At 37.6% G+C, this 17,190-nt stretch overlaps 1 protein-coding gene across 4 annotated transcripts in view; it reads right to left on the reverse strand.

The window, feature by feature from the left end:
• The window catches only part of ESYT2 (extended synaptotagmin 2), a 61,303-nt gene that overhangs the window by 10,918 nt on the left and 33,195 nt on the right, over positions 1-17,190 (reverse strand). The window contains exons 7-15 of one of the 4 annotated variants that reach the window (XM_015853057.2): positions 14,271-14,326; positions 10,518-10,638; positions 10,036-10,212; positions 9,589-9,671; positions 8,235-8,283; positions 7,531-7,620; positions 6,932-7,027; positions 4,846-4,947; positions 740-802 (exon numbers count right to left, since the gene is read on the reverse strand). In XM_015853057.2, the coding sequence (XP_015708543.1) occupies positions 740-802; positions 4,846-4,947; positions 6,932-7,027; positions 7,531-7,620; positions 8,235-8,283; positions 9,589-9,671; positions 10,036-10,212; positions 10,518-10,638; positions 14,271-14,326 (837 nt within the window). The remainder of the gene's footprint in view (positions 1-739; positions 803-4,845; positions 4,948-6,931; positions 7,028-7,530; positions 7,621-8,234; positions 8,284-9,588; positions 9,672-10,035; positions 10,213-10,517; positions 10,639-14,270; positions 14,327-17,190) is intronic. The other 3 variants (XM_015853058.2, XM_015853059.2, XM_015853060.2) reach the window with 3 other exon arrangements.

Genomic DNA, 17,190 nt, shown 5'->3' on the forward strand with positions numbered 1-17,190 from the left:
TTCCATTTTTACTTCATCTATAAAAAGTGCCCAAAGTTTCCTTTCTTCATAAAATCAAGGAATTACCTCAGTTTGCAAAAAACACCATTTCTATTTATGTATCAGAATAAGCATCAATTTTAATTCATGCTAAATAGGTAATAATATCTGCACACACACATGATGTACCACTAACATCTGCCACTGACAGATTTGCTCCTGACAGGATATTCAGACTATCTGAGCTTGCCTACTGTCCAAGTTCTTCAGCTAAGAACTTGGCTTATGCCTTCCAAGTCTGCTTCTCAACACGATGTCTTCCATATCAAATGGCTGGGTTGAATTTATTCAGCATTCATATAAGTGATGTAAAACCTTCTGAAAGCATCTAACAGAAAGATTTCAAAACCACATTAAGATACCGGTGAGTCACTCAAAGTTGATCAGTGAAGCATTGTTCAGTATGTAAAAGATGTCTTAGCTTTCATGTCAGCTTTGATCTTTAAATATTAATTCCTACCAGTTCTCAGGATTACTTTATGCTGATCTCCTAAAGCAGCCTATACTCCACTCAACTGATGCAAAATCAGAATTACCTCATACCACAGTATTTTACCAGTCTTAGCCACTACTTGAAGCTGGAAGTAAAACTGAATTATTCTAAAGAAATCCCATCTAGTGTTGGAAGAAAAACGTTGCAGGCGTTCGTGCATTTCCAATTACTACTGTGACCTTAAATGGACAACTATGTTAATTTTACCTTTAGGGCTTTCTGAACAGCAGACTTCTTCAAGCCATCAGGGTTAAATTCTAATGGATTATGCTTTTAAAGTCAAGAGAGAATGAACACAGGAAGGGTTAATAAAGTCATGCAAAGAAGCAATTTCATTAAGGTTAATTATTACATGACAACACAGGACAAAGCAAAAAGAAAAAAAACCCTCAAAAAACAAAACAAAACAAAACAAAAAATCCCCATAAATAAATAAAAACACAATGAAGGAATCACCCAAATAAATAAATAAAATCTGACAAAGCTTTTGCTTTCTGTCCTCTCTGGGTGTTTGCGCTCTGCTTTAAAACTAAGCCAGACACTTTCTACTTCTATTTGCCTTACTGGGTCTTTGAAAGATAATACAGAAAGTTCATGCAATGGTGCTTCACTGCCTTTTAGTTGAACCTTTCTGGAATTTGCTTAAGTATCAACATAGAAGTTTCTCTAAGTTATTACACAAAGGAGCTCTTTGCTGAGAGAAATTACCATGCTACAAATATTGTCAGTAATTTGATCCTTATAAGAATCTGAACCTCTTGAGCCTCTTTACCAGATGAACGGTGTAAAGAATGCTAGCTAGAATTAAATACATTTTACTGAGTTGAAGATGTGAAGATACCCTATTGAGGGAAATCTGAATTGATATATTACAACAAAACACCTCTGACTATTTGCTTTTAACTAAGCAGAGTTATGATTTTACTAACAACTGTTCTTGGAGTGATACAGGTAAACTACAAAATCCTTACAGAAAATCTGCAATAGCATTCAACTGTTTCAGGAAAAAAAATACTTTTTTACTTGAAATTACACTGTCAGCTGGCTTCTTTTCAAGCACAACTTTTTGTTTCAGGGAGGAACTCTGATTTAAAAGCTGGAGTATGTGGCAAAAAGATTCATAATGGCATTTTGCAAACTTGCTGGATGATAAACAAGAAACAAGATAGTAGCGTTGTGCCAAAGTGAACGCCTTCCTGAAACAGAAACGTAGAGGTAACTGACACTTGAAGACATTCAAGTCTTATGCAAAAATTTATATATATCTTCTTTGTTTTACTTTTTTGGGGTGGGTTGGGGCAGTTGTCACATTCTAAAGTTGGCCAATATATTAATAATAAGGCTGTTGGCATTCAGCTGTTTCAGAAGGAATGTACAACATAATGAAACTGGAAAAAAAAACATAGAAAGAAAATAAGAGTTTGAAGTTTGGGGGGTTTTGTAGAATAAAAATAAGAAACCTCCCACAACTATTTAACTGGGTATTTTAGGGACTAAGGTACTTATTTTAGGGACTAAGGTACTTAAGACCTTCAAAGGTACAGACTACACAATATCCCCAGGCACATCAATCAAAACCTTCAACTAATCCCTCTAATTACAAAGCTATACTCCTTGTTTGCATTTAAGCAGTGCTTCCTGTTCTCTGACAAACATGACAATGTCTCTGTTTGCAGCAGTCCCGTGTCCTTTCCATCTTCACATCTGCCTCCTAAGGCTGAACCGATCCTACTTATTCTTCCTCTCTTAGTCACGTTTTCTAGTCTTCTCATTATCATTGCTGCAGCCCTCCAGATTGATTTTAATTGATCTCCGCCCTAAATTGCTGCATCCAGAATCATGGCCTTACTAAATCTAAGCAGATTGAAAGTATTAGTCCACACATCTTACAGGCTACACCCCTCTTTATGTAATCAATATGATGTTTGTGCTTCATAGCATGATGCAGCACCACTGCACAGCTGTTTCTTTAGGGCTATCTATCAGACAGCAGATCCCAGCCCATATTTACATGGGCTCAGATGTCTTCTCTTGAAAAGCACCCTGGTTTTTCCATATTATACCTGCAGTTCATCCAGATCATTTTGAATTTTTTATTCAAACTTGACAATTCTTCCTTCACATTTTTTTTTTTTTCTTTTCCATATTATTGTTTCAAAGGATTTTAAAAGCCCCAAACAATCATAAAGGTAGGTAGCCAATGACTGGCAGCTATTGAGCATGTCTTAGTTCCTCTGGAATCATAGCAAGGACAGGGATATTAGCTGGGGCAAATATATTTAAGCCAGACTTCAGATTAAAAGGGAACAAGCTACAGGTCCATGAGGAAGGAGGCTGAAAAGCATGGAGGGAGGAGACTATGAGAAGAAATGGGAGTATTCGTTAAAGAAAGTCAATAAAGGATTTGTCTTGGGTGACAAAATTGTTTTGCCATGGTTCTGTTTGTACAATTACATGAAAAGGGGATGGTTATCCAAAAAACGACACCAATAACAACACTGGCATTCTCTAATGGCCAATAATGTTTGCAGTAAATCCTAACAGCAAACCCATACATTACGTGGCAACTAAGAAACTGCTTTAATACTAAACCAGATGCTAATTTGATATCCTTTGAAGTACAATTTATATCACAATCAGGAGTTCTCAACCTCAGATCCCAGCAACCAATAAAAGCATCTAGAAAGAATTAGAGCACTCAGGACTTTGGATTTTCCTCTCCTCCATATAAAATGAACCTCGTTTTTAATGGCCACTAAGCACATACATACCCACAAAAATAACTCAGACATGCCAATTATATGCCTGGACTTAGAGGTGTGAATGTTTGCAGAAGACCTCACACTTAAGCCCTTGAAAACAAGGTGCGGTTCTACCACTGTGCTGAGCTGTTATCTCCAGCCTAGACAGTCCGCTCCTCCCTCCTGCCCTGCAGTCAAGCATCCTGTCCCCTGCTTGCTGCCAGTCTGGCACCCATGCAGCTGCAGAACAAGCATGGTAACCTGCTGGAGGAAACTCAGACCTGGGTATGTTAAAACAGTGCCATGCTGGCTCCAAGAGAGCTTCAGGGATTTGGAAAGCTTTGTCTTGTGGTGCCATTCTGACACCAAAGACAATGAGCCTAAGATTGACAAAAACACCAGGACTTCACTTTAATCATACATTTTGATTATTATTTTCTGTTGATGTATTTGTACTTTTTACAATTAATTTGTTCTTTATTTATATTATATATAAATAATATAATATTATATATTCTTTACAACTACTTATCAGTTGTCAACTGAAGTACATCGTTTGAATCCTTACTACACCTACATGTGACGTGTATTTCCTCACAAACATATACCTGGTAATAAATCGCATATCTCATGTGTTAAGTTTTAACACAATTTGGTGATGGATGCAGAGTTTTTGATACTTTCAGATGAACTTCTATACAGAAACTGATTGAAAGGACTGAGAAAAAGGATTTTGTTATGTTGTTTTTTTGGGAGAAGGAAGAGTGTATTTAAATCAATGATATGAAACAAAAGTAGCAGGCTACAAATTAAACCTGCCCAATCTACAATGGCATAACTAGCCTTCTGAAAAAGAGTTCTTATTCTGAACAGACATTCGATCTTTCTGGGGATACTATGGTTGTGTTCAGATCTCAGTGTTCAGAGGCTCATTAGTTTGCAACCATCTCGTAACGCTGAATTCAAGGAAAGAATATTAACTCATGCTTCTCCCTAGCTTGGATTTAACCGACTACAGACTAACTTGGGGAGGGGAAAAAACATGAAATAAAAAGGAGCTTGGGAATTTGCAAAACAAGGAGCAATATGGAGTGAAACAGGATTTACAAGGGAATTTCAGAGTCTGGGATGCACAAAGAATCACAGCCACCTTTACATTTTTAATGCAACACTCAAACCTTTGCGGAGAGGTTGCAGTTGTCGCAAGCATTGACTGCATCATGATTCAAAGAAACTGGAGGGATGTTGGTTTTAGTTTTTAGTATTGTTTCATTTTTTTCTGCAGTAAAAACCAGCAGCTGACCAGTATGCATTTATTTCTCAAAATGAATCACCAATTTCAGCTAAATGAAGAGCTTTTGTAACAAAACTTATATTGGGTTTGTATCAGAAAAAAAGTTACTTACCCAATAAAATGCAAGAAAAATAGCACAAAAAACAATGCACACTTGTTGAAACCATGCAGCAAAACAAATTGCATGCTCTCATTCCACTAGAGTGAGTGGCTTTAGTAGCACTAATCCACACTCTGGCAGATAAAAGATACAATACAAATAATACCAGAGAACTCACAAATAGTGCTCTATAGAGTGAGGTAGTGTTTTCACAAAAGACTAGTCCCGATGCTCTCCTCTCTTTTAAGTATCCACACCCAAAGTTTCCCTCGTAGATACTCTTAGGAAGATGGAAATGGAAGGAGAAAGCAGAGTGATGGGATTGTGGCAGAATGAATGCTTAAGCAGCTTTACTACACAAGAAAGTTAAAGAAAACAGTCAAAGGATTCCAGAGAAAACAGCAGATAACAAAAATATTTGTCATTATGAATAGTCTCATCTGTTAAACAACTTTCTGAAGTGCACTAAGGTGAGAAGTTTTTATTAATTAACAGCACTTTATTGATTTACTCTTTGTAGTTCCGATTTACATGGCAGACCCAACTAAGACAATTTAGAAACCAGATTTCTAAGGCATTTCTCTTGCACATAAAACATATATCTAATAAATCATCTTCGTGTTCACAAGTTCACAACTATGGTGAAAATAAAGATGCAAAGGAGAAGCCTATGATAATAATCCATAGTAACTCAAATAAAATAAGGCCAATGCCATATCTAAAACATACCGGTGATAGGCAGTAACTTAAACAACAATACTGAAGGTAATTAAAAGTTCTTATTCATCCAGAAAATATTTCAATTTTAGCATAAAACTTGTGGACAAAAGTCCTCAAAGCTATTAATAAAGAGCATCCAATATAAGCAATCCTGAAGAGCAATCAATTTTACTATTATAATGTATATATATTATATATAAGTATATAGACATATATTACAAACTTACTACATTAACCCAATCAACAAACACAACATGAGCAGCTAGCAGACTTCCATGTCGCTCCACATCACAAACTAATGGACATTAGAAGGCTGTCCACACTACTATTAGCTGCATTTTATTAAGGAACAGGATCTAATTATTGCTATTAAAGGATCTATGGAAAACTTTCCAATTCTGCCACATGATGAAGTCATCCCATGGTATTTTTTTCCCCGACTACTTAATCAAAAGGCCTCTTTGTATCTGTTTTTGGTACAATGCGAATTTAACACAATGTTGTATTTATTACTGTTGTAAATGTTATTTTTAATTTCTGTTGCTACTTTCATTGTATTCTTTATAACACATAACTGGGCAGAGAATAACTTGCAATTAAATACTGTGTTTTCCACAGCGACTACTTTTACGGCCTGGCAGAGAAAGAAAATGAAAGGGATAAACAGGTCTCACATTATGACCATCCTTATTCCCAGCCCCACCCATGCAATCCTATACTGTAAGCAGAGCATCAGACACAGCAGTAAGAAATTTGAGATCATGTTTCCAAATTACTTCACCAGTCAGCTGCGTGTGTGAGGAACTTCCTCTTTCTGTGCTCTATAGTTCAGAGATCTACTAGTCGAAAGTACTGATTAAGACACTGACATGAAAATACTGCCTCATTAAGCAGGTTAACTTGTGGCTTGCAATCAAACCATTCTGATGGAGGGAGACGATGGTGCAGAATATTTAAAATAAGAAGGAAAAAGCCCTAAAATTTATGACAAAGCCTCTAAGTATTTGCTGGAGAAGCTATTTATACAAGCAAATAAACATCATTTCTAATGGCAACCTGACAGAAATCTCATGCAAATATCCTGCCACTGAAATATCAACAACACAGCTGATATTTTATGTTGAAGGACTTTATTTCCTTCGAATCTACCACAGATTGCCTAAACCAAAGGAAGCAAGTTTACCTGAATTCAAGGAAGTAGGCCTTTTCCCAGTTAGTTCTTAAAATTCCCCATGCTGATCCCATACTATTTATGGACAACACTGCATAATAAAAACATGCAGCCTTTCAAGTCCAGGAAAGGAGCATTCTTTAAAGAAAAAATCACGCTGATTAAAGAGTAATGTTTTATTAAATATATAAATATATGACCATACTAGCAAAAATAGAGACCTTACATTACACGTTTTGAAAAGAGAGAAAGTGTAGAACACATGGCTTAATGTGTGTTAGTGAAGCAGTGTGCCATACTACCAAGCAAGACATGCTGGAAAATAAGCAAGAGATACCCATGAGGAAAGGGTATCCACAAGAATACAACTTACAGGCAGGTTTCTTGCCGAGTCCAAATAGAGAATAAGCAATGCAGAAGACAGCCCATCATTGGCTTGGTCTTTATCAGCTCTAATGCTTGTTAATACCTGAATCAAAAACATACTGTGAGCTTTTCTATAAATCAAATAATAACAGTATTACTTCTTTCCCATTCCCAAACAGTATTATAAAAACAGCTCCCCAGACCCAAACATTCACAAATGCCCATTATAAAGTATACAATGACTTTTTAAGACTTCATGCAGATGTAGGTATTTCCATCAGCTCCATCTCACTTCTTAACTGTCTTTTCTTTTTACATTGGAAAGATTATACATCACTGCCAGCTATAGCTCCAGTCCAATGAAACATTAGATGATTTTTTGAAGCCATAAGATTAAGAAAAAAGCAAAAAAGCATTTAAAATCCCATGTCACAAATGTACACTAACATTATGAGTCATTTGAGATTCCTAAAGAAAGACAGCTTGAAATAAAGTTAGGGATTTATCCAAATTCACTACACCTAGAAAACAAATTACTTATCTATTTAGAACAAACACTAACAAGAAAAAAAAGGGTAGGATAAAAGTAACGTGTTCCTTAAATACCTTGTCTAGGTTTTCTGCTGTTGGCATCAATGTGAGCCATTCCAGTTTTAAATGCAGTTTTCCTTTGGATACCTCATCCAAAGTAAACCACTGAAAGTTAAGCAAAGCAATGTGAAATAATCAGACACCAAACTAAGACACAAGTGCAGGAAACTTAAGAGATGCTACAGCATACTGGAAAATCACTAGAGCTGAAATCTGCAAAACCCCAAAATACATCAAAAGATCTAATTTATTAAACCATTTTTTAAAATATCAAAAGAATTTTTTTAGTTCTTTAAATCTGGTCTGCAAACACAAACCCTGAGTAACATCCTTGTAAAACTGCTCTTACGTGTAGGATAAAAACTGCATCTTCTTCTAAATTAGTTTAATTAGTTTAAAGTCTAAAAGTAGTTAATCCAGTAGTTAATCCAAGAGAGTGCCCTCACTAAACACTTAAGTCACTGTTTTCTGCATTCATACATTGGTAACCTTAAACTCCAAAGACAGAAGAAGAATAAGAAGAATGCCATCATTGTCAGCTATCAGCTATCCTTAAACTACTGCACTGCACGCTGTGGAATTTATTTCTCCAGCATTAGGGTTATTCAAGCACACAACTATGGGAAAAGAAAAATACAAGAGCTAAATGTACAACATATATTCTGTTTTGGCTTTGGTTTCTGTTGTTTAAAAACAAAAGAACTTTAACCAGCACTTACCTCATCTAAAAGTCGCTCCTTTTCAACTTCAATTAAATCTATCATCAAACTAGGGGAAAAAAACAACACAAGTACGGTGGTTTAGACAAGCACCAAGAAAATACAGAGCTCAAACCCCACCCTGTTCTTGTTGGTTTCCAGTGAGAGCAAAAGAGCAGAACAATACTATTCTCTTAGCCCCTAAGAAAGAAGGAAAGAAAGAAGTAGGGAATGTAATGGCTGAGCCAGAAAGAATGCGGAATGATAGAAAATATGCCTTAACTAGAGCCCAGTCTGTAGCTGAGGGAGAAACGAGCAACATATCGCTCACACACATATGACAAAACTCTCCAAGCAGTGACCTCAACTAAACTACCCTCTGGAAATACCCCCTGGACACATGACTGAATTCATGCTTTAGTACTGGCTGCAAGGGTGCTGGTTGGCACAAGCCAAGAGCGTAACCAAAATTAAACAGTGCGGGCAAATGTATGCTGGTGCATGAACATTTGCCTTGACGTTTTATTTTACTCATACTGATACAGACATCCTGACCAAGCTGCCACTTTCAGCCCCCCACCACTTCAGTGTAAGATTAGGGAAGTGCAAAGAAAAGAAGCCTTTGTACTACCTACTTCTTTATTTAAATGAGAAGAGAAGTAGGTACTGTTGCTCCTGTTAAGAGAGAAGGAGCTGGAAAGATAAGGGAGTTCTACTGTGTATGGAAAGCAACAACTGGAAGCTCCAAAACTCTGCAAGAAATAAAGGTGACAAATTACTGGAGAAAGAAGCTGACTAAAACCCTGAAATGTTTATGGGTAAACACTAAAGGTAGGCCTATGGAATCTAAGGGCGTGTAATGTTTACACAAGCAGTAGGGCAATATTTTTTCTTTACCCAAACTGCCAACATCAGCTCTTAGAGGAAAAATAAACCATGAGCTAAAAACTAGGCAGATGAGAAGATACAGAAAGATACAATAATTTGTCCAAAAGAAACAGTTGGCACTTAATGCTCGCCTTAAGGACATTAAAACAGGTAGGGTACAACTCCTTAAAAAAATGTATTTAAAATAAAACTCTTTGAGCACTGATAACACTTACCTTATTTTTTTTTTCCCCCAATAAATATGTAAACATAGATATGTGTATACATACACACACGCGGTATTTTAATATACATGTTGCCATGTATGGAGATTCCAAATAATTAGGAAATTACTTAATACCAACATTTGAAAAGGTAAGTAATTTGTAAATGCAAAAATGTAACAGAAATTCTACAGCAATTCAACACCAAAAGGGGAAAAATAAAGAGACATTGAAACACTTCTTCTGTTTCCGATACCTACATACATATTGTCCATGACATTTACCTTCCAAGGAAGTCATCTTTGTCTGGATCTTCATCAAAGAGCTCAATCTCCAGCTCCTGTCCTGGATGTTCATATACTAAGGCCTGGAAGTACATTAAGACAGCACTGTTAAAACTGACTGTAACCAAAAACCCTCTGATGCAGTATGATTTAAAACACAATTTGATGAGTTGAGCAAGCATAAAATCTTTGCACATGTAGCCTGTTAATGACGGCATTAGAAGACTAAATGGTTTGCATTATTAGACTAAATGGTATTTCAGAATTACGGATGTTAAGTCTGAGCATAAAGTTTATACACCAGTTGAGAATTTCTGTTTTGTTGAATATGGAGCTTTTAAAGGGGAACATCAAGAAGTCCCTCAAGGAAACACACGAAGTGTTTTCTTTAGAAATTATAGGTGACAATTGACAGAATGCACAACAGGACATTTTTCTTGACCGTACCTCATAAACTTCATTCCATTTTGGGTTGAGATTTTCTTTGATGACTTTGCTTTGGAAAATCTGGTTGCCCACACGAATGATTCCATAAGGATCTGACTTGCCTTTGACAATCCCTTTAAGGTAAGTATCTTTACCCTCCAGGTCCTGAGCTTCAATAAAATGTATCCTTAGAACACCCTGAAAAAATGAGAAGCTGAGTTTACGTGGTAATCTGAAACTCTCTGTATTATTACAATTGAAGCAGTGTAAATTTTTCTAATTCCTATAGCAGTTTCTTTAACATAAAACAGAGTTTAGACATGCTGTGCATAGGGAATTACCATGGCAGGTCTAGGATTCAGATTCCTGAAAAGAAAAACTGTCATTCTGTACTATCATGGTAACTATATTTTGCAATTCACACAGATGTGAATAGCTGAGACAATTAGTACTGCGGAAGAAAATAAATGCTTAATTATTACTATTAACTGAAACATGTTTACCTTTGGGATGGGAAACCGCAGCTGAGCAATTTGCACTTCGCTGACAAGGGGGACCGTAATTCTGTTTGGAAGGACCAGGTAGTTGGATATTATGTCCAATATTATCGTATCTGATAAGCCACTGTTAGAGAAAATAATCCTCAGTTACTTCATGGGAACTGAACGTGTCACACCAATGCAGCTCAAACACGAAACTTAACAGATGATCACATTAACGTCCAAAATCCTTTTCCTCTTTTATAAACTTAAAAAGCACAATGAAATAAGCCTAAGTACTAACATATTTTTCTTTCAATTACATCTAGAAGCTAAGAGTGCGTTTTGTTACTTTTAGACATAACCAGTGCTTGGAAATTGGGGCAGAACAGAAAACAAACCGCTATGTCCTTTCAGAACAGCAGTTTTTATCATCTGCCTTTACCTCTTTGACTAACAATTACCTACATGGACAAATATTGACCCTTTTTTGGGGGCAGAAGTCAAATCTGGCCTTTAAACATTTATATTATTTTTAACTGAAGGATTCCTGCCAAAACAGCCACCAGGTGGAGGCAGCTGATACTGAATAGCAGAAACCAAAGACATGAACATACAGTTCTCCAAAGTTCCCATCCCCCTTCCAAAGCCACCCAGAGTGAAGGGCTATTGCGTAAGTCTTCTTGTCAGGGTTGCATAGAACCAAGCAGATGTTAACTGTTAATCTACTTTCACATTTCAGTAATAACTGCCCCTGAAAGTTTGGCTACCCACTGTTGTATTGTTACAAAACAAGCTGTCCTCTGGAGCTATAGGGCTGTCATTTCAATAGCAACACAAAGAGAGCATGCTTTGTGGACAAATAAAATATAGCCTAGGGAGGCAAAACAGGTTTTGTGCTGGTAAAAATAAAGGGAGTGGCAGCACAAACACAGCAGTAATGAATCATTAAAAACTCCGATCCCCAATTAGAAAAGGCTTCCTGAGCTAAGAGTTCACCCAGTTTGGGTCTGAACTGACACAGATCATCAGCACACAGTCAAACACCAGTGGCTGTACTGCCAAAACTGCCAGCAGGCAGAAGGGGATTGGTACAACTCAGTGCATACAAGGAAACAGGGGAATGTCAGTGGTACCAAGAGGGATTCCCAGACAAAACCATACATAAAGGTATTGTGGAGATTGTGGAGGTACTTTGAACTGCAGGCACACAGATCCTGGCAGAACTGAACTGGGGATGAATGATTTCTCCACCTACATATGCTTTCTTTAAGATTCTCCTTTTACAGTCTTCATGAAATCATGGTGCAGATAATATGTTCGATGCATTCTTCAGGTTAAATACTTGCATGTCATCTTTTTGATGTTTTTCTAAGTCTGAATTTGGGATTGGTGCAGCTAGCTTATTCATACAACATACATTATAAATCTATGTTATAAATGTAATATATATTACATTTTCCATTTGGGAAATTGTGAGCGATAAACATATTATGGTAGATATGTGTAACAGAATTAACACATTAAATACAGTCTAGCCCATGTCAAATCCACACTGATCTTCCATGATGGAGAATAGCAACCTGAACAGCCCGCATCCTTTAGCAGCCCTCCTTCACCACAAATGTACCCAACTTGGCCTTGAACACCTCCAGGGATGGAGCATCCACAGCCTCTCTGGGCAGCTGTGCCAGCACCTCACCGCTCTCTGTAAAGAACCTCCCCCTGACATCCTAATTTTAGCCAGTAATGAGAGGTTTCTGGGTTCCAATAAAGCACAGCTAAATAAATGCATAATGGTGAGACAACAGGAGGAACCTGTGATTACAGACTGAACTGTAACGGGTGGAGCATTACCAGTTAACCTCAAATACTTACCAGCTGAGCTCTGAGTGCTAAACTGTGCATAGCATTTGCTATGTTTATTACTTCCAGTCTGGAAGAAAACACACTATTGCCCTCTAAATGTGACATTAGTGCTGACTTTGGGGAAAAAAAGAGTACAGCAAACCAATGCTACTGATACAACTGCCAGAACCAAGGGCTTTCGGAAGAGATACTGTCTTGTTTGGCTAACCTTGTAATGAGGGAAATCAGTCAAATTTGTGAAGATTTTGAATCTACAGGAATGTTAAACCCTACATACTTATAGTTCCAGAGTTGAGTCACATAGAATAATGGAAGCTGATAACAGCTGGCACCAACTTCCAGTAGCAAATGCAGATATTTACTTAGCAGTACTAAAACAGCTGCAGAATACAAACATGTAACGTGCACCCAGCAGCCATGGGATGAGAAATGTACCTGTGGCAGCAACAATCTCTTGTTCATTGCTGTTTGTAACAACAGCAATATGCCAGGCTGTCAAACCAAAACACACAATCCATCTATATGGGTAAGAAAAGCAAATACAGCACTGAAGAAATCTACAGGAGAGGCAGAACATGAGTCATCTCAGATACAGTTACTATAGAAACCATACCACATCCAGCCAGCACCATTATACACCAAGCCTGGTTGCTCTGGAAACCATAAACTTGAGATACTTAATGAGACTTCATTTACATTGCAGGTTTTCACATTTCCTGTCAGGCAAATAAGTAGCATGATAGATTCCTCAGGAGCCTCGTAACTTGAAGTACTAAATGTAGATTTATTAGCCTTATCTCACAAGAGCGAATTATTACACAGGACCTGTATTCTGGAAGATATTTCCTCACTCATCAAGGAACGTTTTTCCTTGCAGGCTGTCTTAAACAGGATTAAAACATGAGCAATTCCTGCCACCATTAACCTGATTAATGCAACTTGTAATTTCAAGCTGTTCAACTGGGATTCCATGCAACGGCTTCATGTCTAAGCAAAGCAGAAATCATTTCAGGTGTGCAACTGAGCTCTGAAGGATTAATTAAATATCTAAATTCAAACTCTTGCTTTTAGATAATGAAAATAAACCCAGAATCAGTTCAGTCTTGAGTGTGGGGGTTCAAATAAAAGAGCCAGTCACAAAACCTGTGTATCAGATACACTTATTATCCTCTTAGCTGCTGCCTCAACATTAAAAAGCCCCTGGGTGAGCATTATAACTTTGATAAGTATTAATGTCTTCATGGATTTAATCTTTTCAGAACTGCAGTGATACAAAACAATTTATTTTCTTTCTGTACTTCTGCTTTTTTCTTTGTGGTTTTCTCATTTACTATTACTAACAGCTCTAAATAAGCCACGCATTTTTCTCCAACTACATATGTTAATGTTTTTGCTACTCCATTTGATGTTCACATTATAAACTGAAAGCTCTAAAAGGAAGCACTGAAAAAGATTAGTAAGTTTATTTAACTTGATTACAGTCTTAAAGGTGTTTCTTAGTAACTTTACACAAGCAACTACTGATTTATCAGCATAAAAAGCCATAGGCCAAAATGCTGTTAACACTGTGGCCTGAGAAATAAAACAAGGCTCTGTCTTTTTGCTGTCATAGAAGAAGGCAGGTATGAAATTCATGAGATTCTGCAAATCTGGAAAGGCTGAGAACACCAAAAAAAGCAGATTAAAAACTATATTTTCTCAGTATTCTTTAGAAAGACGTACTTGTTATACTTTTGAGGTAATCACAACCACTGCCTTCTCCGTATGGAGGTATTTCACTTAATTCTAAGCAGATAAATGTTCAGAGTCATTTAACCTAAAATGATTAGATGGGTCTTATTCTGGGTTTTATAGGGGCCGCTGTTGAGGGAGAAATTGACTATCAAATACTGCTTTATATATACTCACTTCAGCCCTGGAACATCCAGAAGATTGGTCAGCCCAGTCCAGTTTATTTCTAAAAGCTGTGAATTATAGAGAAAGAGGGGGGAAAATAAAGAAGAGAGAAACAAAAAAAGCAACTTAAAATTCACAGTACTGAGGAAATGCATCTGATGGCAACAACTTCTGCGAAATTTAACATTTAATTGTATCCAGGACTTTTTTTAAACAGAAAACCAAAACCTATTCCATTCAAAATAGTTTTAGTGATGGCTTTAAAAACAGTACGAGAACAACAACGCATCATCCTATAATCCATCCCTCTACACATGTAAATACACAATGCACATGTCGTTCATGTCTCAGCTCTGCTCAGCACAGGGTCTCTGTAGGGGAGCTGGAGCTGGCTCTGATAGGACATAGAGCTGTGCTGGGCTCTGCTCACAGAGGCCACCCCTGCTACCAAAACCCTGCCACATAAGCTCAATACAACCCAGACAAGAGAGGGCTCCAGGGAGACCATATTATAGTGCCCCTCCAGTACCAAAATGGGGCCCCGTTCTATATAATATATAGAAACATCATATGTATTTCCTTCTCTGAAAACCTGTACAGAATATTAGGTATCTAAAAAGAAGTAGAACAGGTACTCAATCTGTTTTAGTGTTGTTGGCATTAATTCCTAATTTCTGGTATATTTTTCAGTCCTCTGGTATTCTCATTCTGCATAAAGAAACTGACAGAACCAACTCTTTTTTCTTTCTTACTAAGAACTTTATATTAGTAGTGTAGAATTTAATTGAATATATGCAACATATATTGCAGTGGCACAAGTGGTAGGAATGCTGTGTTGCAACACCGGAGGCCCTGGGTTCGAACCCCTGTGGCGCAAGTGGTAGAAGTGCCACTCTGCTACACAGGAGGCTCGAATCCCAGGGGGTGGACTCGATGATCTCTAAGGTCCCTTCCAACCTGCACGAGACTATGATACTATGATGATACTATTCATCTTCTTATTGTATAGGAATAAGTGTGGAAAAGGTTAACTTTCAAAATGTTAAAGATAAATCCTTTTCCATTCAAAGTTGGAAGTAAGAAAGTCAAAAACATTAGTGAGGTTAAGCACTTTACAGGATTACTAGAAGAGCTTTGCAAATAACTCTCAAACCATGAAATGTTTTGGAAGGGATCTAAGCTTTCAAACCCCTGGCAGAAATCAAGCTTTAACTGTTTGAGCTTTAAGGATAAATCGCCTTTGTGGACAAGGATTGCTAAGTTTGCCCAATGCTGTGCCTTCCTTCCAGTTCTACCCAAAGAGACCAGCACTAATTGGAAACAAACCTGACATCACTGTAGGAAGAAAAACAGAATACTGAACAAAAAACTTTCAGCCTATTCAGTGTCCAAAACAGCTGAGCAATACCATTTCATTCTTTGCCACCACCTCAAGCAATGCATAATTATCTTGGTGTAACTAAACTTAAGGGGTGCCAGCTGGTTCCTTGCAGAACTAACAGTGCAGCGTGAAGGCTGTGTTCAGAGTTTGTCAGCCAGTGAAACTCTGCCTGTAGCCATAGACTGCACAGCATCCTTCTGTAGCTCACTGCAGCCTCCAGGTGAAACACCTTGCAAGGCTGTCAGCAAGATGCCCCAGGGCAGGATTTCACACAGTCATTATAGTTTCCAATTAATAAGTATGTGCCATGTTACTCAAAGTTCTTCCAATTCTTTCTCAGCTGACAGCAGTGGGAAAAATATTCGTTCCTTCTTGAAGAGAAGACATTTGTCTTATCTACTCTGTACTGAAAGGCGCTCATACCCAGACAAATCCTTATTGCTGTAGGTGCCTTATTATACAAACTAAAGGATAGAAAAAGGAATTTAAAATATGTGGAAACCAGCAATTGGCCAAAATCTGTCCAACAAATAGATGAGGTGTACATGTGCTAACAGTATTCAATGACTTTGTTACTGCAATTGGAATTCCAATATCAAAACATGTCTGTATTTAAATACTGACTTGGCTCAAGGCTTGTGCTAACGGGCTGTTCTAGGCCTACTGGTTCAGCCCCTGAGCCAGCAGTAACGGCAGACAGGGAGATGTGCTCCAAGGAGGCACATACATGAGGCTGAACATGCAATTAAGAAGCCTGGAACTACTAACACACACCAAGGACTGCTTATACGATGAGCTCGCAGTGCAGCTGCTGACAGTACACAGGCAGTTAAGCCACAAGTTCCAAATATCAGTTGTGATTCCCTTTGTTTTCCTTCCCTACATCTTTTATTTACAGTATTTGAGACGTGAGGCAAGGCGGGGAAGCCCTCAGAACCACAAGCTTTGGAATTCACCAACTAACACAGTAGCAGAAGCACCGTGAGAAGTGGAAAGCTTCCAAAAACTATTTCAGAGAGCTTTCAGGACAAAAATGGAGAGCTCTCAGATATTTTCTACATATAAGGGAAGGAGTGGGTTGGTTACACGCAATGCTTATTGATCAGCTGGAAAAGCAACAGTGAAAAGAACTAAAAAAACACCCCAAATATACAACCTTTTCTATTTGAAGAGACAGTGAAGGAGTTCAAGAGTGCCTAATGTACAAGGTGTGATTCTTAGTGCTGATAAAGCAAAACAATGCAAATAAATAAATAGGTATTATTGAAACTCGCTGGCACAAAAATAGCCGTGCAGATGTTACAGCAATCACATAAAGCTTGACATCAATCTGCTACTACATTAACAAGTTCCATAAGTCCCTTTATTAGTTACATGCAACACAGAACAAGTCCCAGGATGTTTAAGTAGTACAGAAGAGTAGTTCTGAGGTTCACAGGTTTTTAAAACAGGAATAGAACTCTCCCTAAAATCAAGTGAAGATCAACAGTCTGAGAAGATGGGATTTTAACAAGGATAAAAAATGGAGGAATGGATGTAAAGCAGGCGGAT

This window comes from Coturnix japonica, chromosome 2, assembly GCF_001577835.2.
Source record: "Coturnix japonica isolate 7356 chromosome 2, Coturnix japonica 2.1, whole genome shotgun sequence".
Taxonomy (NCBI): Eukaryota; Metazoa; Chordata; class Aves; order Galliformes; family Phasianidae; genus Coturnix; species Coturnix japonica.